We start from the raw sequence: 25368 nt of genomic DNA on the forward strand, positions 1-25368 counted from the left end.
TCCAAATATGTGGTCAAACTAAGGTAAAGTTTCCCTTGACCATTGTATCCATCTTGTTTGGTTTGACAAACAATAGTATATATTGTTACATGTTATTATTAAATATTAATCACAAGTTATTATTATCCACCCCCACTAATTTATCTACTAGACAACTTGCTAACAATCCCTTCATAAAATTCCCTTATTTTATATCCATCCATTTTACACGTTAACAAAATAATTTAAAATTAATTTAATTAAATGCGTAATTAATTAATAATTTTTTATATCGCTTCATTTGGTCCCCACTTGTGGCATAGCGGTAGGACAACTTGAATTTTTCAGTAAATACCTAAGTTCGATTCACACTTATGTCATTTAGAGTGGAATGATTTGAGCTAGGCCTTGTGAGGTTGTCCGTTTGAATCCTAAGCCCACCTGGCTTTTAATCTCACTGTGTGTTACGCAGAGAGTTATGCCCTTATGGTGACACAACCACCGTCAAGTGACAAGAAAATGACTAAGCCAAACTCTAAAGCTAACGTGAGTCCGATTGAGACAACATAATCTGGTCGAAATAAAACAACGAAACTCTCAAAATTAGAAAGGACGGTTGCGTAACAAGAAAATCATTATTTAAAAAAAATAAATATTTTTTTGCATTGGTCCAGCTTGGAAACTTCCTATCACAAGACAAACTACCAGCCTCCTATGTTGACCCCTCAATAACAGACCACAATATAATATTATTCTTGCCTTCCACCCTCTACAAAAATCAAACCTTTTTCAGTTTTTCCCAATCACTCCCACCATATTCATAAACAAATCATCAAGAAACAACAAACCCAATTCTCAATTTGCAAAAAGATGCCACCTTTCTCACAATCAAACCCAATCTCAAATGGGTTCTCACACAACAAGAACCACAACCCATCATCAACCAATATCATCACCATTGATGTGGGTGGTCATCTTTTCCAAACCACAAAACAAACCTTAACCCTTGCAGGCTCCAACACCATTTTCTCAAATCTTTTCAACCCATTTGATCAAACCCACATCCCATTTATTGACAGAGACTCTGAATTGTTCTCAATCCTTCTTTCTTTATTAAGAACTGGTAATCTCCCATCAAAGGCTAAATCTTTTGACATTCAAGATATTATCTTTGAAGCCAATTTTTATGGGATTGGTGATGTTTTGGTTCAATCCCAATCAAACCCGTCACAATTCGAACCGTTTGATCTCGAAAAATCGGTCATTTTGCCGCTTAGTGGCAGGGACTCACCCTCTGCTATTGCCACAACTGGTAATGGGTGTGTTCATGTGGCTCATGGTAGCAAGATCACATCTTTTGATTGGTGTTTACAAAGAAAGTCAACAACTTTAACCAGTTTTGCAGCTGTTGATTCTTTGTTAGCTTTGTCATCCAACTTTGTTGCAGCTGGTGCTACAGATTTTAATGGGCTGCAAATTCTTGATCTTGATTTGGGTGGTGTTACACAAACTCTTAATTGGGATAATGCAACTAAATCAAGCTCAACTGTTCAAGCAATTGGGCTTTCTAATGAGTATTTGTTCACTAGTTTCGAATCGGGTAGACGAAACTCGAATGCTATCATGGTTTATGATTTAAATAGTTTCAAGGTTGTTTCAGAGATTGCGAATAATGAAATCTTTGGTGCTGATATTGGTTCTGCAATCCCATCAACTAAACTGAATTGGGTTCCTAGTCTTAACCTGTTAATGGCTTCCGGGTCGCATAGCGGGCCCACCGGGGTGTCAGGAAACATAAAGTTTTGGGATTTAAGGTCTGGGAATGCAGTTTGGGAAATTAAGGAAAGTGTTGATTGTTTTTCGGATATTACGGTTTCGGATACCCTTTCGGGAGTTTTCAAGATTGGTGTGAATTCGGGCGAGGTTTCGTATATTGATTTAAAAAAGTTTGGATCTTTAAACTCGTGGACTTGTCTTGGTGACACCCGAAAAGTTAATAATGTGAATAATATGAAGAAACAAGGGGTTGGCTGCAAGATTGAGACACAAGGGAATCAAGTGTTTTGTAGTAAGCAAGGGGAGTTGGGATTGTGGTCAGAGATTTTAATGGGTTGTTCGAGTAACGGTAAAGATCGAATTTTTAAGAAGAATGTGTTAGGACGATCGAAGGATTTGGGGGGTAATCGCGTCACGAATATGGGATTTGGAGGGAATAAAATGTTTGTTACAAGGAAAGATGAGCAATGTGTTGAAGTTTGGCAAAGTTCAGTTAGAAGATTGTGATTGTTTTAAGTGTTTGATAAAATGTTATTCTTTTGTTTGTTGGTTTTTGTTTGATTGCTAAGATAGAAAGTAGTGATCATAAGGTAACTATAATAATATTGTGCCCATGATTTGAAATTTATATAATTTGTTCAACTTTTTGGATCAATGATTGGGTGTGTAGCAAGTTTGGGTTTTCAATGGATTTATGAGGACTGGTCTTGTAAATCTTTTGATGTAATATGTATTGTTGTTGTTTTTTGTGTTGTTGTCGCCTTTTAAGTTAAAAAATTATTAGTAGATGTGATTTTATGGGTTAGGGGTGAACAATAATCGAACTATTAACTAAAACCAAATTGGAAATTAACGAAACCAAACCCAAATTAACCGAAAATTGGTTATTGTTTATTTTGTACACTCAGTTAACCGAACTGATACATTCATATTTTTATATATTTGTATTTTTATACTCCCATTTCATATTTTAAACCACTATTTTATGTAATTATATCTTCATTTCATGTTTATAAGCGCTCATTTCATATGTTTATGCATCTATTTCATGTATTTCTAAGCAAAAGTTTTAGCCAAAGTTTAATTTGGTTATTAGCCGAAACGAAAACCGACAAACAAACCGAATAAACCGTACCGATTAACTGAAAATTGATTGGTTAATCGGTTGATGCTAATAACATAATTAAATCGTACACACCTCTACTATGTGATAGATTGTGCATTTCTTTATTAATGTTGGATTCATGATTTGCAATTTATATAATCTTTTGAAATTTTGGGATCAATGGAATGTGTAGCAAGTTTGGATTTTGGATGGATTTATGGGGACTGATATTGTAATCTTTAATATTGTTGTTGTCTTCTAATTAATGGGAAAAGTAGATTTGATTCCCTGGCAATTATGCAATTTCTTATATAATACTTGGCTACTGGCCTTAGTTTTGTTTTTTTAACAACTCACTTTCACGTTTTTGGCAATATTATGAAATAATTAAATTCCATTAAAAGTTATATCTTTTTAATTATATATACCGACAGTTGGTTCACCATCATCCTGCTTTCACTACCAATTTAATCCAAAAATGCACACAATTATTCATCTAACCTAACCAAATAAGAAGACCTCATATGTAATTAGCATATTTAAAAAATTAAATATAACGTTATGTGTGGGATGGGATAGCGATAGCATATTAAAAATGAGGTGGGTGATAGGTAGGTTTGACTAAGGAGTTTTTTAGATCTTAAAAACTGTGATTTTATTATTATATTTTAACTAATATCTATTAACGGTCAGATATTAGTTGCTAAGCAAATTAAATCTCGTCCTATTTTTTATTTAAATAAATGGATTCGTCTTGATTCCCTCCATGATCTTCTACGAGACGTTCGAGCTTTGTTAAAATTTAAAAGTACATTCGTGCGTCGTTTTTCACATACACCAAATTGTAAATAGAATAATACATTGTGCCGTATTCTTGTATAGTTTGCTTCCTTGTACATTTTAAAAAGCTCAAAATAAAAGTTAACATACAACATTCTGCATAGGGGCGTTTTCAGGTGATGGTATTGGGCAAACCATGACATTCTGGGCGGAATGTTGTGTTTGTTTATTTATTTTATTTTCTTAATCAATCAAAGAACCCCATCTCACATTTAAAATATTGAAAATGAAACAAAGCCAGTATGTGTGAAAAATGTTACACACTTTTCTAAAGCGTTTTTCACATACGTTAGAGTGATAATAACAATTTTTTGTTTATGTTCGTTCGTTTATTAAATACACGAAAATAAACGAACTTCCCGTTAAACGGTTTACGAACAGTTCACTGAACGTCCGGTTCATTTACAGGACTATATGTACTAGTTTCAATAAAAATCAAATATAAATTAAAATTCAAATGTTTGCAGTGTTTGAATGTGACTGGTTTAAGAAACTATAAATATCATATGACAAAGTATAAGTATCGTACTTTATGTTTACCGTTATAACAAACATAACTACCCATATCAAACCCCCGCCATATTTTCCATTACAGGCGTCAAAACCCTAGGCCGAAGCTCCACCTCAACCCATACTTCATAAACAATGTCAACGACATCTTCTGCTCCACACGGTGACCTTCAACGATCGGTGTCGTAGCAACACCGCAGCCGCTATCTGCAAATACGCGAGATCTTTTCCTAAACAAATTCGAGGACCCGCATTGAACGAAACGAATTTGTACTGATCCTTCATCTCGAATCTCGTCCCGTCGTTCGATAACCACCTCTCGGGCTTAAACTCCAACGCGTCATCTCCCCAAATGAACTTCATTCTCCCGGTTGAATAGATCGAGTACGTGATAGATGAACCCGCGGGGACAAAGTCGCCCGATGGGAGGATGTCGTCGTTGACGACGTGTTTGGAGTCTTCGGGAACGGACGGGTAGAGACGGAGGGTTTCAGTTAGGGCGGCTTTGAGGTAGGTCAAACGGTCAACTTCGTCGAAGGTCACGTGTCACGTCCACGTGTCGACGTTAGGACGGTACACAACTCGATTAGGATTTCTGTTTCGACTCTCGGGTTTTGGGTGACTAGGTAGAAGAACCAGCTCAGCGCTACGGATGACGTGTCACGTCCAGCGAGGATGAAATTAAGTGCCACGTTTTGTAAAAATGTATCCGTGTAAGACTCATTTTTCTTCATGAACCTAGAGATAGGGGTGTTTAGGGTATATATTATTATTATTATTATTATTATTATTATTATTATTATTTGATTTGAAACGGATTTAACTGAAAGGAACCAAAACCGATCAAGACGAAACCACATTACCATTTAAATTATTAGTTCACTTTTAAACCGAATCACATTGATGCGGTTTTAATTCAATTACACTTTTAACCCAATCTTATTCAAACCAAATTGTTTTAATAACAAATAATAGTAAAAATAACACGTATTATAAAAAACAACATACTTTATAAGTTAACTCAAAAAAAATCTCTTAACAATTTTTTTACACATTATAAAGTAACATATATTATGTTTTCTGTTGTAAAAGGTGCTTAATATTATTTTGCACATAAGACACTAACATACGTTCCGTTTATATCATAAAAAGCCATAAACGTGCCAAATTTTGAAAAATAAATAATATTTATAATTATATGATAAAAACAGAAAGTATGTTAGTTTTTAATGTGTAAATTATATTGTTAAGAAAGCTTTTATGAGGAAAAATAGATAATACTTTGGGTCTTTATGTGTACGAAAATTGTTAAGGGCTTTTTATGAATAAAATAGAAGCTATATTGATTTATGGTATTTCAAAATATATAATTATTTTTAAGTTATAGGAAATAATTAAAAGCTTCTTTAATTATGTTTATCCGGTCAAAGCCAAAAACCGAAATGAACTGGAATTCAGTTATTCATTTCGGGTTTCGACTTTTCATTTATGACCGTATAATTTCTCAAACCGAATAACTCGAACCGAATAAACCTTAAAGAACATCGTACCTAGACAACAAGTCATCATGTGGTGTCCCACAATCCATCTGACTCATCAACTCCATCTTACGTTTATTAATCACATTTGTCATACACTCTTCCACGTGGCTCATACTTCGGCTCAGCTCAACCTCCATCCCAAGCCCAAGCCATCTCTTCATCCTCCATATCATCTCCGGCAAAATAAACCATTGTAAAGTGGCTTCCGTGGCTCGGTCAAAAGCCGCGGCAAACCCGTTCTCGGGTAGCCCGGGTGACAACGTTTGCGGGTCATTCCCTAAAGTCAAGCCGCATATATTATCAAAAGTAAGCCGAAGCAAAAGATCTTGTAAATCAACCGGCTTGGCTTCCCGCTGAGCCGTTTCCAATATGGGAACGAATCTCAGCTTAATGGCTCGGCTCACCCACCGAGCCATGGCTTGGCGAAGCGTACGAGTTGTAAACTCGAGCGCGGCTGTCTTACGTTGAAACAGCCACGTGTCACCATCAGAATTAAATATCCCATCACCAAGTAAATCATGAAAGACAGCCTGCCATGTAGGACCCTTTGGGTAATTATCAAAATTGATTTTGAGAATATGTTCAAGGTTTTTCGGGTCGCACGTGACTGTCACGTGACCTTGCTTTCGGGCTAGAAACGGGATGGGGAATATGCACGTTTGGTAAGTGCCGCCGCACGTGCGGAGGTTTTCCGCAATCCATTCGTGCATACGGTTAGCGTTTAGGATTAAGCTAGGTAAGCTACCGAATATCGGCCAGACACGTGGACCGCTCGTGAGCCGCACGACGGACTTGAACCAAATGATGTATGTTACCATTGCTGTTAAAATAAGTAACAAAGTTGATGAGTCCATTTGGTCGTTTACTTAAATGAGGCAACACAATAACACCCGTCAACAAGAAAGCCTGTAAAATTAGAAAAAAAAGTGCTTATTGTGTTGTACCAATGTACGACATACAACCTAGTAGTGTACAACATATCATATATGTATATATAAATGTCAGGAACAACACCACCGACATTAAAGGATATTGATATTTGTTCTAATGATATTCGGTGATGGAATAAGTGTTTATTTCTTTTGAATGTATAAAGTTTAATCATGTAGTTAACATAGATGTATTTAGAAAAAACTTCTAGAATTGCACTACATCCCATCCCCTATGTCTCTAGATCAACCTTGATTTATAAAAAAACTACTACGATAACTTTTTATATATATCTGACACAATAACTTTTCATACATGAAAAACTAATATTATTCATCCTTATCAAAGTATGAGAGCATATAAAAACGAGAATTGTAATTAAATAAGTGTTTGTAAGTAAGACGAAAATAAAAATAAGGAATGAGATGTGGTAGGTTTTTTAAACAAAGAGAAAAAATTAAAAAAAAAAAATGATTTTTAGTTAATCTAAGGGGTAAAATATAGGGATGGATATGAATGCTCTTGGAAGTAGAATACTAGCTATTAAAAAAAACTGCTTACAGAAACGACTTCATGCGATAATTACATAAATGACTTCAAACGATTAAAATCTTGAATCTGTCATTCACCGAGAGAGAACTGAGAGAGATTTAGGAATTCATATTAATTTAAAATGATGGAATTGGTTACATAAATAGAGTGAGGCCAGGAGAAATTGGAAGTGGGAGAAATGAAAATGAAATTGGAAGGTATTTATAAGCAACAAAAGAAGAGGCTATTAAATAGAAATCAAGCTTTTGTTACACGCTATGGACCCCGGTAGTTGGGATGGAAAGTATATAAATAATACGATAATATAATCCTATTTATTATTTCATGAAAGTAATAACATATATTACCAACACTCAACTATTTGCTCTTATAACCATTAATTCTAGTGTATTGGTAAGACAAATAATAAAATCATACTAATTGTTTATGATTCAAAGTTTTCACTGATGTTTATAACTTGTACATTTTTGTATCAATATTATTTGTTTATACATAACAATGAAAGTATTTAATGTGAATATATCTATGATTCTCTTTCAGGAACATATGTGGGGAATAAACAGATGGGAGTTAACATAAAATAAATAAAGTAGACAATAAATGCCACCAGAAATGGTTGCTAGAGATATATGCTTTCAAAGATGAGTGACTTTGTGACGTTGATTACACTTAGCGGTTTGACATTTTTGTGTATGGGTCCTGTAACAGTTAGGTGTTGCGTTGACGGTGCCTTGTTAATGTTATAGATGATATAAATGCTTAGTTATCGCTTTGTTAGTTACTAGTTATGTGATGGTCTACGGTTTTCAAAAACGTATAAACCACGGATTACAAGTTACAATATACTTTTTGTATTCGTTTCAACTTTCAACTACTCTACCTACGACAATCTATAGCCAAACTATAATAAAACAACATTGGATACCATTACTTAGAACTAATAAAACAATTGACTGATTAGAGAGTTAAAACTTATATTGAAATGTAGGAAAGAAAAAACTACAAAGAGTATATTCATATTTCAATTATTACTATCAAGTAGCCCTATATCAGAAAATAAACATAAAAAAATTGTGATAACGTGGAAAATGTAAGAATGCTTATAAGTGTTTTTAAACGATTGGTAGAAAATGATATGACAACTGACCAAGTGTATTTGTGGGTGCCGTAGATGAGAATAGTCTTATAGTGTTAATAAAAAGTTAATGAAAGTAGTAAATTGGAGTAGGAAAGGTGATTTGTATGCTAGTCATTAAAGAGTGGACAAGGTGTCTAACTAAGATAATAAAAACTAAAATAAGTGGAGTGAAAACCATATATCGCACACTTAGGCTACACGTAATTGTTAATGTCTCTTAAGGGCATTTTCTCCGTCACATCATCGTCACTAATTTTAGCAAAAACGGGCTTAAAGTTCTAAAAATTTGGAGATCCTCCGGTTCGTGTTTGGTGAGCCTCCAACTTAAAAACACTTAAATGCAAGTAATAAATAACCTCCTAAGTCCTTCCTAGTTGGTTTGAATAAGTTGTTTAGATGTTCAAGATATTCACACAAGAATGAATACACATAATTACCTATAGCTAACAAATTAATAAAATACAATACTTTCATTTGTCTTGTATAAATAGAAAAATGTGACAAAATTCAACCATCAAAATACATATCAAATTGGTCATATCATATGCCCACAAAAACATACCATAACGCTTAACAATATTTATACTATGGAGTCACCATAGTCAAACTGATATCCCACAGTTCTTTAGCCAGTTTTGCATCCTTGGCATACGAATTTGGTTCGGCTATGTTATTATCCATGAAATATTCACCACTAATCCCTTTAACTTGCGGGTGCAACGCGACATAGCATGTAGTTGCTGCCCCCTAAACATCAATTAAGATATATTACTTTCGTCACAATGTTCTTCCGTTAAAACATAATAAATAGATAATAATAAAGATTTATCGAACCTGTGGAATGTTTTTGAGAAAGTACTTCCCAACCCATTCAACCACACCTAAATCAAAAACAAATCAAGATTTTAATCAAAAGATTTAATAAAATGATGCAGACATAAAACTTTGCAAAATTCAGATTTTTACCATTGATAATATTATGGTAACGTAGAAGATTAGTTGCAATAGATCCTGGATGAAGCGCGTTTGCAGTTATATTCACTCCATTTTCCTGATTTTTGATACAAAAAATGTATAACATACACTTAATAAATTATTATATAATTTAAGCTAAACATCACTAGTTTCACCTTGAAGTGTTTTGTTAGTTCTTTAGCATGCAGTATGTTGGCAAGCTTTGACTGTCCATACGCGTACACCGGGTTGTAACTGCATAGTACAATTCAGTTCTGTATATTTAAAATTGGTTTTGTATTAACTAATTAAAATATATATATGATTCATTAATATTTAATATACCTTGATTCTTTGTTTAAATCATCAAAAAATATTCCTTTGTAAGCAAACCGATGACCTTCTGATGACACGTTGACTATTCTCCCTTCTTTATTCTGTTCACGAGACGTACGCTTCATGGTGTCGAGTAAAAGCTGTGTCAACAGAAAATGACCTATATGATTCGTTGCAAATTGTAGTTCAATCCCGTCTTTTGAAAGCATGAATGGTGAAGCCATAATCCCGGCATTATTACTTCCAACAAAATAACAATTATAATCAGAAATAATAATCATAATCATAATATAATGATAATAATATACAGTTTCTTACATGAGAATATTCAAAGGAAGGTTTGAAGATACAAACTCGGCTGCGAATTTTGTAACAGATGCGAGAGCGCTAAGATCCAACTCCATTATATCAATTTTAGCAGTAGGGATTTCATTGACGATCATTTCTTTGACTTTTTGACCGCTTTCGGTGTTTCTGACTGCCATAACTACATGTACACCGTGCAATGCTAGCACACGGGTCGTTTCAAGGCCGATACCACTTGAAGCTCCTGAACATACACAAAATATGAAGTAAACTGGTAAACGCAGTGTGCATGAAAATGAAAAAGACCAAACCGAAACAAAAACTTGTGTTTTGGTTTTATGTTTTTGTAAAAACCAAACTTAAGTCTCGGATTTGGTTTTCATATACTACCGAAAAAACTGATCCGAAACCAAAAAAATACAAACCGAAAAATTCGAACCGAAATAAAAATGAAGGTTTTGTTGTAAGTTTTGTAAAAACCTAACTTACGGTTTGGTTTTGGTTTTGCATGTACTAAAAACCGAAAAGAACAACCCAAATATATAGATTTTCATATTTTATTTTAAGTAATTCATAAGAATTTTTATTTAATTAATATGCAACTCAAATATTTTAGCTCAAATGTATAATAATCAATTAGCTAATAACTAACAAAATAATTTTGGCCCAAATTCATTTTCTTGGGCAATTTTTTTTCAGCACAAATATTTCAAGCTCAAATGGCAAAACAGTAAAAACCGAAACCAAAAATGAGAAACCAGAAAAACCGAAATTGAACGATTTATAAAAATTCAAAAATAGAAGTTTCAGTTTTAGGCGAAAACGACCCAAACCAAAACCGAACGATTTTTACAAGTTCAAAAACCAAAGTTTCGGTCTTAGCCCCAAACCTAAAAACCGAAACCAAATGATTTTCTAAAATTCAAAAACTTTCGGTTTTTCGGTTCCAGCCCAAACCCGACCCAAACCGAACAGTAACAAATAGCATCATGTGATCCAGATATGAAATTATATAACCATGAATCCATAACAGATCATCACAAAATCCCAATGAAATCAAACCCTCACTGAATCCATAACAGATAAATTATTACTATTATTATTATTATTATTATTATTATTATTATATTATTATTATTATTAACTCTACTATATATAATGCATGAGAGTGAAGGACCTCTTAAATTTTAAGAGGTACAATCACTAATGCATAATAAACAATCACTAATGCATACAAATTTGAAATTTTAGGAGTAATATAGTATTTTAGACATCATATACGGTTATAAATAATTAGTTTTGAAGATATTTACAAATAAACCCCTTAACTTTACCCATTTATTTGACATATTCATTTAAAATTTTTATTTCTTCTATATATTTTAATATATTATGTGTTAAAAAAAACCGACTTTACCATTGCAACGTGCTTAATTTTGTCGACGTTTCAATGTAAATATTATTTTATTTTGAGGTGTTTATGATAATGTACAAGTCAATTAAGCATAAGAGTACAACTCAAATATACACTTATAAACCTCAAATATAATTATAAATTTAACCCCTCAATTATATTCAACTTTTGTAAGTTTAATTGATAATTATCCTTCCACTCCCTTAAGTTTACCCATATATTCATCTATATTTTCTTTGTTTTTCTTTTGTATCTTTGTATATATAAATTTTAATAAATTACAACCTTACAATGATGGTTATGAAACCACACACACAATGTTGATTCGTCACTTGTTGATGTTTCATACACACACACAATAATGGTTATGAAACTTTTTTCGAGTTTTATTGTCCACTATTTTTTAAGAGAGGTACACATATGTATTATTGTATTTTATGCTATTTCATTTAAAAGTTTTTGAGAATTCAACTTATTTTTATATTTATTTACAGATGTCAGCAAAAAAATGACTAAGCCTCACTCAATTAGTCTAGGGAAAAAAATGTACATTTGATTATATGTTCAAAAATGAAGATGTTTTTTAATCATTTGTTAATATTGGTTTGATATTTGTTATCTTTATGATCTGATTATTGCATGTCTTGTAACTACTAAAAATCGTTTAAACATATGCCGCAGCATCGCGCGGGTTTAGTACTAGTTATTATTATATTCATCAGTTTAACGTACAGAAAACAATGGTAAAGTAGTAAGATCGATTACCTGTAACAATGGCGGTTAAAGCAGTTGCATCGATTCCTTTAGTGACATCTTCTGCTGTTGAAGATGCTGAAAACCCAGATGCCCCTTTTCGACCAAATATCCACATGTTTTTTCGATTTTGGATTTTGAAACCTAAGTCCAAGGTTTGACAACTTAGTACTAGGTTGATTGTTGGCGTATTACGGCCGCGACCAAAAGAAGGAAATGGGAAAATATAGTTGTATGATATTTTTTTTTAATTTTTTATAAGTGATATCACGCCAGCAAATAAATAATTTTTATTTTTGAGTGTAATGGTGTTTTAGGGACCATTTTCACTCGTGAAGACCTATCAGTGATCACTTTGTTATTTTATTATTGTATTCATTCATCACCGGGCAACATGTTCTTGTTGCCCCCCGTTGCCCCACTTATCGCTGGTGGGGTGGGGGGAGGGGGTTGCTATTGCCGGAAATGATCCAAATTCTCCCCATATGTCGGCTCACTACACACTGTCTAAGATTGTTTCTACATTCAAAATCTATTTTCATGAGATGAAAAAAACATGATAAAATAAAGTTGGAATGTTGTGAGCAGGGTTGGCTCAACGAATATGAAAACCTAAATCAAAATAAGATTTTAGGGTCTTTTTATACTACATGTTTTGAACTCATGACATATACTTTACTAACAACCAAACCTACCATCGTACCTATACATTATTTTGAATTTACTTTAACCATTATAATATATCTATATAATATATATAATGTTTTTTTTTGAACTTAAAGGCATTAATTAAGTATGAGCCTAAAACCTTAACTTGTTTTCGCTGACTTACGGGCCCGCTGATTGTGAGGATTTAAGCATGTGTCCCGAAATGTAGTAGTAGAGTTTTACCACTATATACTAGCAAAAAGTGAACTACGTTAACTACATATTTTTATAAATATTGTTTTTTTAAAATAGGACATTGTTCAAGTAGAAGCCTAAAGCCCCACTTTATTTATAAATGGCCTTGGTCTGGCCATGGCCCGAGGAGACTCCTATGCTCAAATAAATTGTGAACTTCGAATAGCAATGTTAACGACAGTTACAACTCACAAGAACAGCGGAATAAACATGACAATTAATGCACATTATCCTAGTTCCTCAAATTTCATGAATTTAAATCACCAAGAAAAATTGTTTGGTGAAGAGCACGGTTAAGGTCTATGGATAAATGAGTTATATATGTGCAATGTTGAATTAAAATTACTGTTCTAGTTTTCGTTTACAAATACCACAAAAAACTTACTTTTTGTCTTTGCTCATAAAAGTCTCTCAACTCAATTTTTGCATATAAAAGTCTTTTACTTGTTAAATTTGAACATAAATATGATTTTTTTTTCAAAAAGAGACCTGTAACGGGTAACACCGATTCATTTGCTTAAACGACATTCTTTTCTTACTTACGCGGTTTTTTTTTATATATTAAAAAAACAATCTTTTAAGGCAAGAATATGAACAATTAAACATATATTATTGCCAAAGAAACCGAAACGTAATCCAAAATCAATAAACAACTTGAAATTGATTTGTGGTATGTAATTAGAAATCAAACCATTAAATAAACTTGAAATCAAACCAAAAGAACAAACACTTATCTCCCGTTCAATATTCTTGTTTGATGTGCCAACTTATTCTACGGATTTGTTTGATATCACTAAGTTGTTTTATCAATTTGTTTGGTGTCACCAATTTATCCTTGTTTGATATCATGCATTAAGTTTTATAGCTATTAATGGCTAACTTATATCATCGTTTCATATCATCCACGCACGGTTTTCATTGACAAGCAATATCTTCACATATTAGCTGGTAGTAAAATAGTAATATGCTTTTCTCATAAGACCCAAATTTTATTAAGTATGGTTTTATACTGTTAATATTAAAAGATTGTTTAAAAAAAATCACGCAAGTAAAAAAGGAATACCATTAAATAACCAACGCAACCAGTTACAAGTATTTTTAAAAAATAAATTAATATAAAATTCATATTTATGTTCAAATTTAACAAGTGGATGGACTTTTATATGCAAAAGTTGAGTTTAGGAACGGTTGTAAGCATAAAGAGAAACTATGTTAGTTTTTTGTGGTATTTGTCCCCCTTTTAAACTGTGATTGATTATGAGATAATTTGAATGCAGCAATGAAGGAATTATTATAGAGAAAGAAATGAAAAGATTGAAAGAGGAACACGGCTCTCTTTTATGTAAAACCAAGAAAAAAAACTCATAGTTATAAATTCTTTTAGTTAAGTCTTTTTGTTTTCTTGTATCGGGTCAAGTCAAACTTCTTGGAGCACCCATAACAACAAACACACATAAACCACCATATCATCGCAATGTCATATTTCAAACTTTTCTCAAAAACTCTACTTTCTTTCACGACAATAAACCTTTACAAACCCTACTAAAAATATTAAATATATATGCATGTGTGTATATTATATAATATGGGTGTGTATGAGAGAGAAAGGGGACCCATACTCCAAGTTTGGAGAGCCATATCTGCAACAATCCTCAATTCTCCACAATTGTGAAGCCTGGTTCCCTCCAAGTCTGCAGGATGCCACATGGAATTAAACCTTGGGGGCATATAGCCCGACGTGGATGCTCAACCCGTGTGCGGAATGACAAAATGAGTGTGATGTGTAACAAGTTAAACATGCACTTTTTAGTTAAATCAATGATTTCTTTTGTATTTGGAGGTGTGTGGTATTACTTTGAGGTAGCAACTTCCACCCATTTTTTTTACAAATGTGTTGTTAATTTGTTTTTCTGTAACGGGTCAAAGGGGTTAAACTAGAAGATTAACAAACGATACAAGCTGCGAAACATGAAATGTATTCAAATGTATACTTATAATTAAATAAGTAGCTCATAGAAATAATAAAGTTACTTTGCTATCATATTTAAATACTACTTTTAAACTTAAGAACCTGGATAAAATTGTTGCGGGTTGGGTTTGAGTCGATCCTCAATCCAATCCATGTCATCTTCAAAGTGCGTACCCCCACTCAGCACCAATTTCATACTTATATGTGAACATGATCTTTAAAGCATATTGCGAGTCTTGTACAATACTGAAGTTAGGTACATAATTAGATATTTCAGTTTCTAACGGACCACTTCCGGTTTTCATGGCAACCAATCTAACTCCAAACCCACTAAATGACCGATAAGCATCTCCAAGTCCCAAGGAGAACAAAATCTCTTTGTGTGTCGAGTCCCACCATGCAATGTGACTTAATGAAGCAAATGGAACATACCAAACTAATGTTCTTTGATCACTATCACTCTCTTCCCAGATCACATCATCTTCAGAATCCATACCACTATTCACCTGCTCCATACTTATCATTTCTGCATAATAGGAATGGTCATATGCCCCAACCGCGCACATTAAAAATCCAGAAAAATCGTTGAACCAATTTTCTGGAAGTTTTAATCTACATCTACTTCCTCTAAGAAGTGGAGGTCTAAACCCCTTTGCAACCTCAAGGCCTTCAAGTTTCAAAATCATCGAGTGTTTTTTAATAGCATTTACCTAATTAATAAACACAAATTCAGTTGATCCTACATCTTACCCTCCTCAGACCCTACCATAGCTTTGCTATTGGTGGGATATACTGAGTACGATGATGATGATGATGATGATGATGAAATTCAGTTGATCCTAATTAAGAAATATTAAAATAAAAAAGGCAAAAGGCTATACATATTAATTACATACCTCAAGCATGGTCAGCATGGATTGTAGTAATCTGCTGCCATCAATTACATCACCCCCCCTCACAAGTGAGACATGACATAACCATTTACAACTCGTGTAAAAATTTCCAACTGTTGCAAGCGATTTGCAATAGTCTGCTACGAGAATAACCATACCCTGTGGGAGCTTAGGCAATTCAACAAGCCGCTTGCAATAAGTAACGATAAGGATTTTGAGTCGAGTAAGTTGCAAGAGGCTAAAATCTAATCGTGTAAAATCGTTGTGTTTTAGATTTAACTCTTCTAAGTTTGATAATTTACCAATATCACACGGGATTTCTCCATCTTTCAAATGGCAGCAACCAAGATCCAACTTTTGTAAGTTATGTGTCAATTGTGGGAACAGCAACCACAACCAAAAGTTAGGAAGTCGACTTCTTCTACAAACAGCTTTACTAATCAGCCATGAGCTACAAATATGGTCAAGCATCTTCAAACAATTCGATCCATTTAAGCTGAACTCTTCTAAATGTGTTAAACCATAAAAGTTGAGTTCTTTGTTCTGTAAGTAAAAACAGTTAACCAAGTATAGAGAGATAAGGTTGGGACATCGGTCTCCAATTGATGCGAGGAGAACATCTATCCCCATATTACCCAAGTACAACTTTACCAAGCTTTTCATGTTTGATTTGATCTCTGGGAACCCCAAACTTTTGTGGCAATGTGTGATTTCAAGGGTCTCGAGCTTTCCCATATGGACAATCGTTGGAGATTTTCGTAACTTGCAACAATATGACACGCTAATATGTTCAAGACTGGCATGTTTTCCAAGTGATGGGTGAATTTCTTGTAAATCTTCACAATGATAGAGCGTCAACTTTTGAAGACACGGGATTCCATCAAAATTTGGCGTGCTGAGTAGATTCTTCATGTATTTGAGTTCAAGCACTTTCAAACGGGGTAGATGCTAATTAATATGTAAAAGAATACACAAGTTAATAACATAATTTATGATAATTATTATGACTATAGATAAATAACATAATTGAATTAGCCACCCGAGATCCTCTTAACTTTATATTTTAATTAAATAAGGAATTGAAATACCTTGTAACCTTTCCAAAGTTGTTTTTGCAAGCTTTGAGACAGTTTAAGAACAACAAGCTTCATAGGTTGGAAACTGTCCGGAAATGGATTTCTGGAATAACTGCACCATCTAATATATTGCAACTCATCTGAAAGAAAAGTAGGCCCTTCGACATTCTCGTTACATTTATTGTATAGAATCAAACTAAGCCACCTTAGTTTCTTCATGTTTGATACACTCTTACAAACAAGTGATAGATGACCGTAAGGAGGAAAGGGATGTAGATGTTGTATCGCCTCAGTTTTGTCATTTTCCTATAATACAGACAAAAACAATGTATGATTGAGTTAAGAGAGAGTGTGTATACATGCACGTGTGCATCAAATATAGTTTGTATTTTAAAAAGTTGGATAACTTAATATATACCATTGTTGCATCCCCATGACACATGATTACGATTTCTTCATCTTTCCAAACTCTACTATGTTTTTCAGGATTGTTAGGATGTTTCCCTCTAACAATGTAATGTCCCATTTCTTGGACTAGATCATGCATATCAAACTTACCGTCCACAATAGTTATGAGAGCCTTTTGTCTTAACACCTTTATTCCTATATCAGGGTGATAACCACAAGCTTCAAATACCTCCATTGCATCATCCATACCATAATAAGTGTTTTTTGTGCTTTTCCCTCCAAAGAAACATGCAATATCCAAGAATAATTGTTTCTCCACAGTTTTAAGTCCATCATAACTAATTTTGAGCTTTTCGACAATTTCCGTTTCTGGAATGTCTTTTAGTCTAGACAATGAACTCAACCATTCCTTCTTGTTTTTGTCATATAAAAAGGAACCTAAAACTTTGAGTGCTAATGGGAGCCCAGCAGCATATGAAACCACATGTGAGGAAAGCATCTCATAATCATTTACAAGGTTATCTTTGTTATATGCATGTTTATTAAAAAGCTTAAGACCCTCTTCATGTGACAATAATGTGACAGGATATACATGGTCTACCTTGTGGGCTATTAGCAAATGTTCGTCTCTAGTGGTAATTATTATTCGGCTCCCACTACCAAACCAATTATGTGATCCAACTAAAGCTTCAAGTTGCTTACAATCGTCAACGTCATCAAGAAGAACTAAGACCTTGCTATGTTTTAGCCTACTTATCATGTGTTTTCCTTCTTCAACACTCTGCAATTCCATTTTCGTTTTCAAAAGTCTTGATAGAAAATTTCCTTGCAGAGTTTTTACACCATGTTTGCTTGATTCCTCTCGAATATTGTCAATAATGCAATGACCTTGAAAATGGCGATTCATTTTCATATAAAGTGAAGATGCAAGAGTAGTCTTACCACTGCCCCCGATCCCCCATACCCCAACCATGCGCACATCATGTGATCCAACATCTGTTTGTGCTTCCAGCTCTTGCAAGCGAGTACTCATCCCAACAAGGTCTTCATCAACACATGAATCCATGGAAAACAACTTATCAGAAACTGTATCAACAATTTCTTTGATTACTTTCGATTCATGTCTGCATATCAAATATAGATAGATAATTAGTGTACGCTCACATTTATTCTCAGTAATGACCAACAAAATAAGGCAATGCTTTATAATGCAACTTAGATCAGTAAATAAACCAGGATCACTACACCAAAATCAACCTTACACATACTTGTTATAACGGCATTGTGCTTAAGCATATGTAAAAACGTTTCAAATAGTAACGAAAGTAAATTACCCGTTTGCAATGTTTTTTGGTTCCCATCCAGCAATTTCACACGCATCAACAAGTGCTTTTCTCCATGATTCCACTTTGTTAAAATTCCGCACCTCTTGTTTGGCAAACCCTCTTCCGAAGTCCCCTTCTTGTTTCCTGACTTCCGAGGGAACCACATCATAAAATATTGGCATAACAATTAGCCCTCTTTGATCCTTGCATTTCATAATATATGCAAGTTCTTCCAAACACCAAGAAGAGTCTGCATAACGTTTTGAGAATATAATGACAGCAATCTGCGATCCTTTGATAGCCTTGAAGAGGGATTGACGGATGGATTCACCTCGGACAAGTGCTTCATCATCCTTGTAAGTACAGATATTTCGATCTACAAGGGCAGCATAGAGATGATCTACAAAAGTCTTGCGGGTATCTTCTCCTCTAAAACTAAGAAATACATCGCAGTTACATGACTGAGAAGAAGTGGCTGGTGTGGGTTGAGAATAAGACGATGAAGATGCCATTGATGTGCTCTGATCTGTATAACTGGAGAATATACAGAGGTGTGAGATGATGTGGTATCCAAATTAATATTAATGAAGAAATGATAAAGTAAATAAGGAGGAAATTTCCTGCATGACTTTTTAAGCATTGACTTATAATAAAAACAAAAGAGAAATATGTAAAACAATATCCTCCACTCATACAAAAACGTTGGTCAGCAATGGTGACTTGGGATACATGACCCCATTTAAGAGCATTGGAAATTTCTTAAAAATAAAATAATAAATGTAATTTCTTTACATTAAACAAGGACTAAATTTATTGGGTAGTAACATTTACCTTTCTTTTGTTTTACATATAATATATAGGGCTAATTTCAGATATACTCATATACCCATGTATTGATATGATATTTACTCAACTAAAATATTGTAATATCAAATACAAACATTTGTAGCACTTATAACTTCATATTTACCTATTATGACCATTCTACCCTTTTGCACATCAAACTCTCATAACCTAAATTCTCACAAATGAGAAAGATATTTATGTCAAAAATATAAAAATGTGTATACTTGATATTATAAATTTTGCTGGTTACATATGAACTATGATATTAGATTTCAAAAATGATAATAAGAAATTTCCTCTAGTATAACACACTCACTAATACTAGTAATCAATATATTCAAATAGTACTACAGCCAACACATCCATGTTGCATGTATTTAACTCATACACCCAAACATACCTAAACAAGCAGATAAACCTTCTCACATGTTATCATTAGCATCATCATTCTATGCATCCATAAACTCATCTTTATCAGAAGACATAATATAACCAGCTTCTTTCAACTGTTGACTCAATCCATCCAACAAATTATAAATCTTAACCGCCTTAATATTCCTAGTATCTGCCGCCAAAAACTCAGTGAATCCCGACCCTACATCTAACCAAGCACAACCAGGGACCTTATTCACACCCAATTCCCTCATCAAAACCCGAACTTTAGCTAGTTTTTCCCAACACCCATAATCAGCATACAAATTAGCCATCAAAACATAATATCCTACATTTCGCAGTCTCATTTCCAACAGCTTTTCAGCTGCATACTCCCCTAACTCTTTGTTTCCATGAATTCTACACCCTCCAATCACAGTCGCCCACATGGCAGGTGTCGGTGCATACGGCAGTGTACTTATGATTCCTTCCGCTTTACTCAATAAACCAGCTCTCGCATAAAGATCAAGCATACAAGAATAATGCTCCAGACGAGGGTTTATATTATATACGTTATACATCTTTTTGAATAAAGTTTGACCTTGGTCAACAAGAGCCGAATGACTACAAGCTGACAGAACCGCTACCATGGTCACATGATCTGGTTTTATGTTGGACTCAATCATTTCTTCAAACAAGTCAACAGCTGTTTGACCCTCTCCTTGTATTCCATAACCAGCTATGAGCGAAGTGTAGGTCACTTCGTCTCGATTGGTCAAAGAGTCAAACAGTCGTTTAGCAAGCAAGATTTTACCCGATCGTGCGTACATATCGATAAGTGAGTTAAATAGTAATAAATAGTCTTTAAACTCTTCATGTTTCGTGATGTAACAATGGAATTCTTTACCGTGCTGTAGATTTGCCACTCGAGCACATACGGGAAGTATGCTTGCTATCGTCACGTAATTAGGTTCAACTTTGGAAACTAACATTTCACGAAATAGAAACGTGGCATCCTATGATTTGTCACAATGTGCAGAACCCGATATTATCGAGTTCCAAGTGATCACACTCTTGTTTTCAACCAAATCGAATACAATACAAGCATGTTTAAGATCCTTACACCTTGAGTACATCGTGATCAACGCGTTTTTAACATTATCATAATCATGACAACAAGTTCTAACAGCTAAACCATGAATTTCCTTACCTATATTCAATGCACCGATATGAGAACACGCACCCAAACCATTAATCACCGCCACCGAATCCAATTCACACGCCCTCAACCGAGACATTAACTTCAACACTTGTCCATACTTACCGGTCTTCAAGTACCCTCCAGCAAACGTATTCCAAATGATCATATTCACTTTCACATTTTCATTCTCCATCCACTCGAAAACCTCAAACGCCTCTCTCCACATACCCTTACACGCATACCCCGAAATCATCGAATTCCAAGACACGCAATCCCTCACAGGCATTTCATCGAACACCTTACGCGCAACGTCCAATTCACCACATTTCGCATACATAAACACCAACGCATTACACACGAACAAATTCCACTCCAACCCGGACTCCACAGCACACCCATGAACCTCCCTCCCAAACCCCAAATCAAATTCTTCACCACACGCTTTAAGAACCGACGGATACGTAAAACTATCGGGTTTAACCCCTTTCGAAACCATCTTTCGATACACCAATAACCCATCTTTACAAAACCCAGCTTTCACATACCCAGAAATCACCACATTCCAAGGCAAAGGATGTAAAAAATGACAACTTTTTACAACAATGAACGCATCGTTTAAAAGATTAGAAACAGAGTAAAATGTGGCTAATTTTGGGACTAAAACAGGGGATGAGTGAAACCCAGATGAAATTGCGTAGGCGTGCAGCTGTTTGCCTTGTGAAAGTGCGTTAATTTGGGTGCAGCATGCGATTAAAGAAGCTAGTGAGTGTAATAAGATGTTAATTTGGGTGCAGCATGCGATTAGAGTGAATGCGTTGAAGGCTTTTGATAAGTTGGATTGAGTTGTTGATTCTTTGAGAGAGGTTATAAGGGATGATAATAGCATGATTGATTGCTGATCATTGCTCCGAGACTATATTTATACGTGTTTCTAGTATCGTAACAAACCTAACCGATACTAACTAAACTCACGTCGAATTGTTTCTAAAACGCCCGAGATTTATTGAATTTTTGTTTTTTAATTTTTTTTTTAAATATGCTCCTTTTAAGAATTTAATTTTTGTGCTTAGTTTTGGTACCGCAAAGAATCTAGCCGATGCCGATCGAATTCGCGTTGACTAGCCGTCGCAACGCTCGGGTTTCACTGTTTTTTGTTTTATATATTTTCTTATGTTATTTTTTTATAAGTTAGTTTTTGGATTTAGTGTCGTTGCCGTAACGTACCCAATCGATACTATATGAATTTGTGTTGTTTTAATTGTAAGATGTATGTGTGTTGATACTTTTTTGAACATTCACATATTTATTGTTTGGATTTAGTGTCGGTGTCATAACAAACTGAACTAATACAGACAGAATTCGCCTCGTTGTGTCGGTGCAATGAGCGGCGTTTTGTTACCTAGTTATATATATATATATATATATATATATATATATATTAAAAGACAACTTCTTAGTGCATTATCTGTTGTACCTCTTGCTTATCCTGTTGTACATCATTCGTTATATTAGGCAGTGTATGGAAACTTACACGTGTTCTATATGCTTTACACCTGTTGTTCTTTGGGTTTAATGCCAACCAGCCCACCGGTCTCAATCTATTTATCTATACTATATATAATACATCAAACAAGGGCAAATTAAGATACCAAATTTTAAGTAATTTACAACACTTAAAGCATGAGGTACATGTGTTAGTAAGGGTAAACTTGTCTTTTAAACACATTCCATTCAATTTACAAGTTTGGTCCCTCATCTTTAACCATATGTTTTTAATTTAACTTGTTAACTAACTTCCCATCCATGATTTTTAAACGACTATAGCATTTTCAAACGTTAATATTTTTATAAAAAAATTACACCATAAAAACGAGCATTTAATTCTCTTTAATTTAGATATGATATTGTTATAATTTTTACATTTTAAATAAGTTAATATGTTACGTAGGGGTGTTCAGTGTCCAGTATAAACCGCGAACCAACCGTTCACTACGTTTTGTAAATTTTGAAACCGACCAACAAGCCGAAAGTAAAAAAAGAAAAAGAAAGAAGAGGTCAAACCAATGACCGATTTAAACGATTTCAAGGTTTTAAACGAACCATAAACACCTATATTTGTTACGTTATTAACAAGTTCAAACACCCGCTGCATCGCGCGGGCACCCGTGTAGTTGATAACTAATTGATATTCCACGGTCACCTACCTCTCTCTCTTCCGCCTCTTTACAACCGTAGCCCACCAGATGTTCTCCACCGCCGTAGCCATATCCCACTATACGAACATCGTTGCCGGCGGCCGTTTTAGGCCGTTTTTGGTGACGGTGGTGGCCGTTGCCGGATTCCATTTTGGAATCCTAGGCGGCGGCGATGATGGAGGTGGTCTATGGTGGTGGTGGTGGACCTTCGGTTTTGTCCCAAATTTTAGGGGCTTTGTAAGTAGGTAATGGTGGATCGTCGTTGTCGGCGGTTGTTTATGCCGTATGTGATGGCTGGTGGCGGCGGTAATCCGGTGCTCGGTCCATTTTCCTGTTCCATTAGAGCTATTTTTTTGACTGGATGTTACGACAACTTCCATTATAATCAATCTCTTATTTGATTTCGGTATATATGTTTTCGAATTTGGTTTTACACCTGAGTTTTTTGCATGTACTTATTTCTTTCGTTTGTTAGAAAGAAATATACTGAAAGTGGGGGTGTTTTCTCCGCTGTTGCTGGTGGCTTTGGCCATTTATGGAGGTGGCAGACCTACAACGGGCAGTGCGTTGCCTCTATTGTGACCTTAGATGCGATGAGTAGGACGGTGGTGTTGTGCCACTTTTGTGACTCCGATTTTGTCTATATGGCTTCGATTCATCTGTTGCCGGGTTCGATTTTGTCAACCCTAGGTGACAGGATGTTGTGATTGTTACCGGGTTCCATTTTGGAACTCTAGGTGATGGCGGTGACCGACAACATTTGGTTGTCTATGGATGTGAAGAAATAAGGGGTTAATGTTGTCGGACAGACGTTCGATTATGACTGTTGACGGGCTCCTTTTTGGCAACCTAGGTGGTGACGGTAAGACGGTGATGATATGTATCTGAGCTTGATCTTATAAACGTTGTACTTCTGGCTTCTTAAGTTGGTACAATTTTCATTCATATTTACATGTTAATGTGAATTTCCTTGGTTGATAAAACTCGACTTACGAGTTTGTTGTTTCACCTGTACGTGATTCAATTATTTATTCTGTGGCGGTGGCTGTCCAGTGGTTTAGTCATGGTACTAATGTGCTGCATTTGTGATTAATATGAAATGGTTTGTGGTTGTTTGTGAGACAAAAACTCAAATTTTACCCATGTTAATGTGTCATCATGCCATGGACTGTTGGACTTCAAGTAGTAACGAAGGTTTGACTTTTATAAGTCAACAGTTCAGTTTTGAGTGAGTTTGCAAAAAACATTGTGGTCTCTGATCGTGGCGTAGCAAGGTTTGGTTTCTTTCTCTTTTTAGTCGGCGATGATGGTGGCCAGCTACTTGGCAAGTTGGCATGGCAACCACGGTTGCAACCGTGATGACGCTGAGCCGTAGTTTGTTCACGACGGCAATGAGGAATGGTGTATCTGAGCCTATAGGTTGGTGTTTTATGTTGTTTTAAGGCTATAATGATGCTTCGCTATATGCCATGCCAAACTATGTTGCAACCGTAGTGGAGATCCGAGCCTCAAGTAATTTAGTTTACATTTCGAGCTTTTTTATAGATTGTGAAATGTGGTGGCCAGAGTCGATGATGATGACCAGAAACTCATCTGAGACCGCTTCACATGTTGATTTTTACATAAAAAAACCATACTTTTTACGAATTGTTTGGTCTTCTAAACTAAATTTGGGCGTGTGTTAGCATTAGATGTTTGATGTTGAGTCACTGAATTTCGATTTCGCTTGATTTATAAATCTCATAAATTAGTTGTCCGACTACGAGTCATAATGGAAGTGAGAGGAAGATTTGGAATATACATATATTTCGTACAGTTTTGGTACGGAAGCAAGTCGGTGTTTGGAGTATTTGTTAACGGACCAACACGCTGTCAACTGATCGAGCTGATTTTAGTTGGTAATAAGTGTATTTTCTAGAATTCCAGTAGATTGTTTTTGGTTAATAACGGGTCAGAAAGGGTTTTATTCGTTTTAATTGTTACATAACAGTAAATACAAATTGTTGCAGGTGATCGTCCTGAAGATGTGAAAGAAAAACTCAAATA

General features: G+C 34.7%; 3 protein-coding genes and 3 pseudogenes across 5 annotated transcripts; 1 reads left to right on the plus strand and 5 right to left on the minus strand.

Moving 5' to 3' along the window:
* The first annotated feature begins 723 nt into the window (after nucleotides 1–723).
* On the plus strand, nucleotides 724–2410 carry LOC143537662 (BTB/POZ domain-containing protein At5g41330 pseudogene; annotated as a pseudogene).
* A 1818-nt stretch (nucleotides 2411–4228) lies between these two features.
* LOC143537661 (cytochrome P450 86A22-like) lies at nucleotides 4229–6629 on the minus strand (annotated as a pseudogene). Its single transcript, XR_013136102.1, has 2 exons — nucleotides 5761–6629; nucleotides 4229–4948 (listed from the first exon to the last, which is right to left on the minus strand). The product of XR_013136102.1 is annotated as a cytochrome P450 86A22-like (transcript).
* A 2215-nt stretch (nucleotides 6630–8844) lies between these two features.
* On the minus strand, nucleotides 8845–12338 carry LOC143537664 (short-chain dehydrogenase TIC 32, chloroplastic-like). The gene is made up of 7 exons (XM_077031381.1): nucleotides 12147–12338; nucleotides 9980–10211; nucleotides 9671–9901; nucleotides 9502–9580; nucleotides 9338–9422; nucleotides 9206–9252; nucleotides 8845–9118 (listed from the first exon to the last, which is right to left on the minus strand). The coding sequence occupies exons 1-7, from the start codon at nucleotides 12250–12252 to the stop codon at nucleotides 8957–8959; spliced, it is 942 nt and encodes a 313-aa protein (XP_076887496.1). The 5' UTR covers nucleotides 12253–12338; the 3' UTR covers nucleotides 8845–8956.
* A 2654-nt stretch (nucleotides 12339–14992) lies between these two features.
* LOC143537665 (disease resistance protein Roq1-like) lies at nucleotides 14993–21932 on the minus strand. Of its 2 annotated transcripts, none has more exons than XM_077031382.1 (6): nucleotides 19955–21932; nucleotides 18718–19242; nucleotides 17394–18507; nucleotides 16988–17281; nucleotides 15903–16847; nucleotides 14993–15716 (listed from the first exon to the last, which is right to left on the minus strand). In XM_077031382.1, exons 2-6 carry the CDS (start codon nucleotides 19218–19220, stop codon nucleotides 15168–15170), a joined length of 3405 nt encoding a protein of 1134 aa, XP_076887497.1. In that variant the 5' UTR covers nucleotides 19221–19242; nucleotides 19955–21932; the 3' UTR covers nucleotides 14993–15167. The 2 variants fall into 2 exon arrangements, with proteins under 2 accessions (XP_076887497.1, XP_076887498.1); XM_077031383.1 differs by having other exon boundaries at nucleotides 18718–19108; nucleotides 19955–21931.
* LOC143537681 (pentatricopeptide repeat-containing protein At1g71490-like) lies at nucleotides 20004–20918 on the minus strand. Its single transcript, XM_077031398.1, has one exon. The coding sequence runs from the start codon at nucleotides 20916–20918 to the stop codon at nucleotides 20004–20006; it is 915 nt and encodes a 304-aa protein (XP_076887513.1).
* LOC143537682 (pentatricopeptide repeat-containing protein At1g71490 pseudogene) lies at nucleotides 20943–22013 on the minus strand (annotated as a pseudogene).
* Between the last annotated feature and the right edge of the window lie 3355 nt (nucleotides 22014–25368).

This window comes from Bidens hawaiensis, unplaced genomic scaffold, assembly GCF_021521415.1.
Source record: "Bidens hawaiensis isolate Kalapana, Puna unplaced genomic scaffold, B.hawaiensis_p1.1 tig00011271_1, whole genome shotgun sequence".
NCBI classification, from domain to species: Eukaryota; Viridiplantae; Streptophyta; class Magnoliopsida; order Asterales; family Asteraceae; genus Bidens; species Bidens hawaiensis.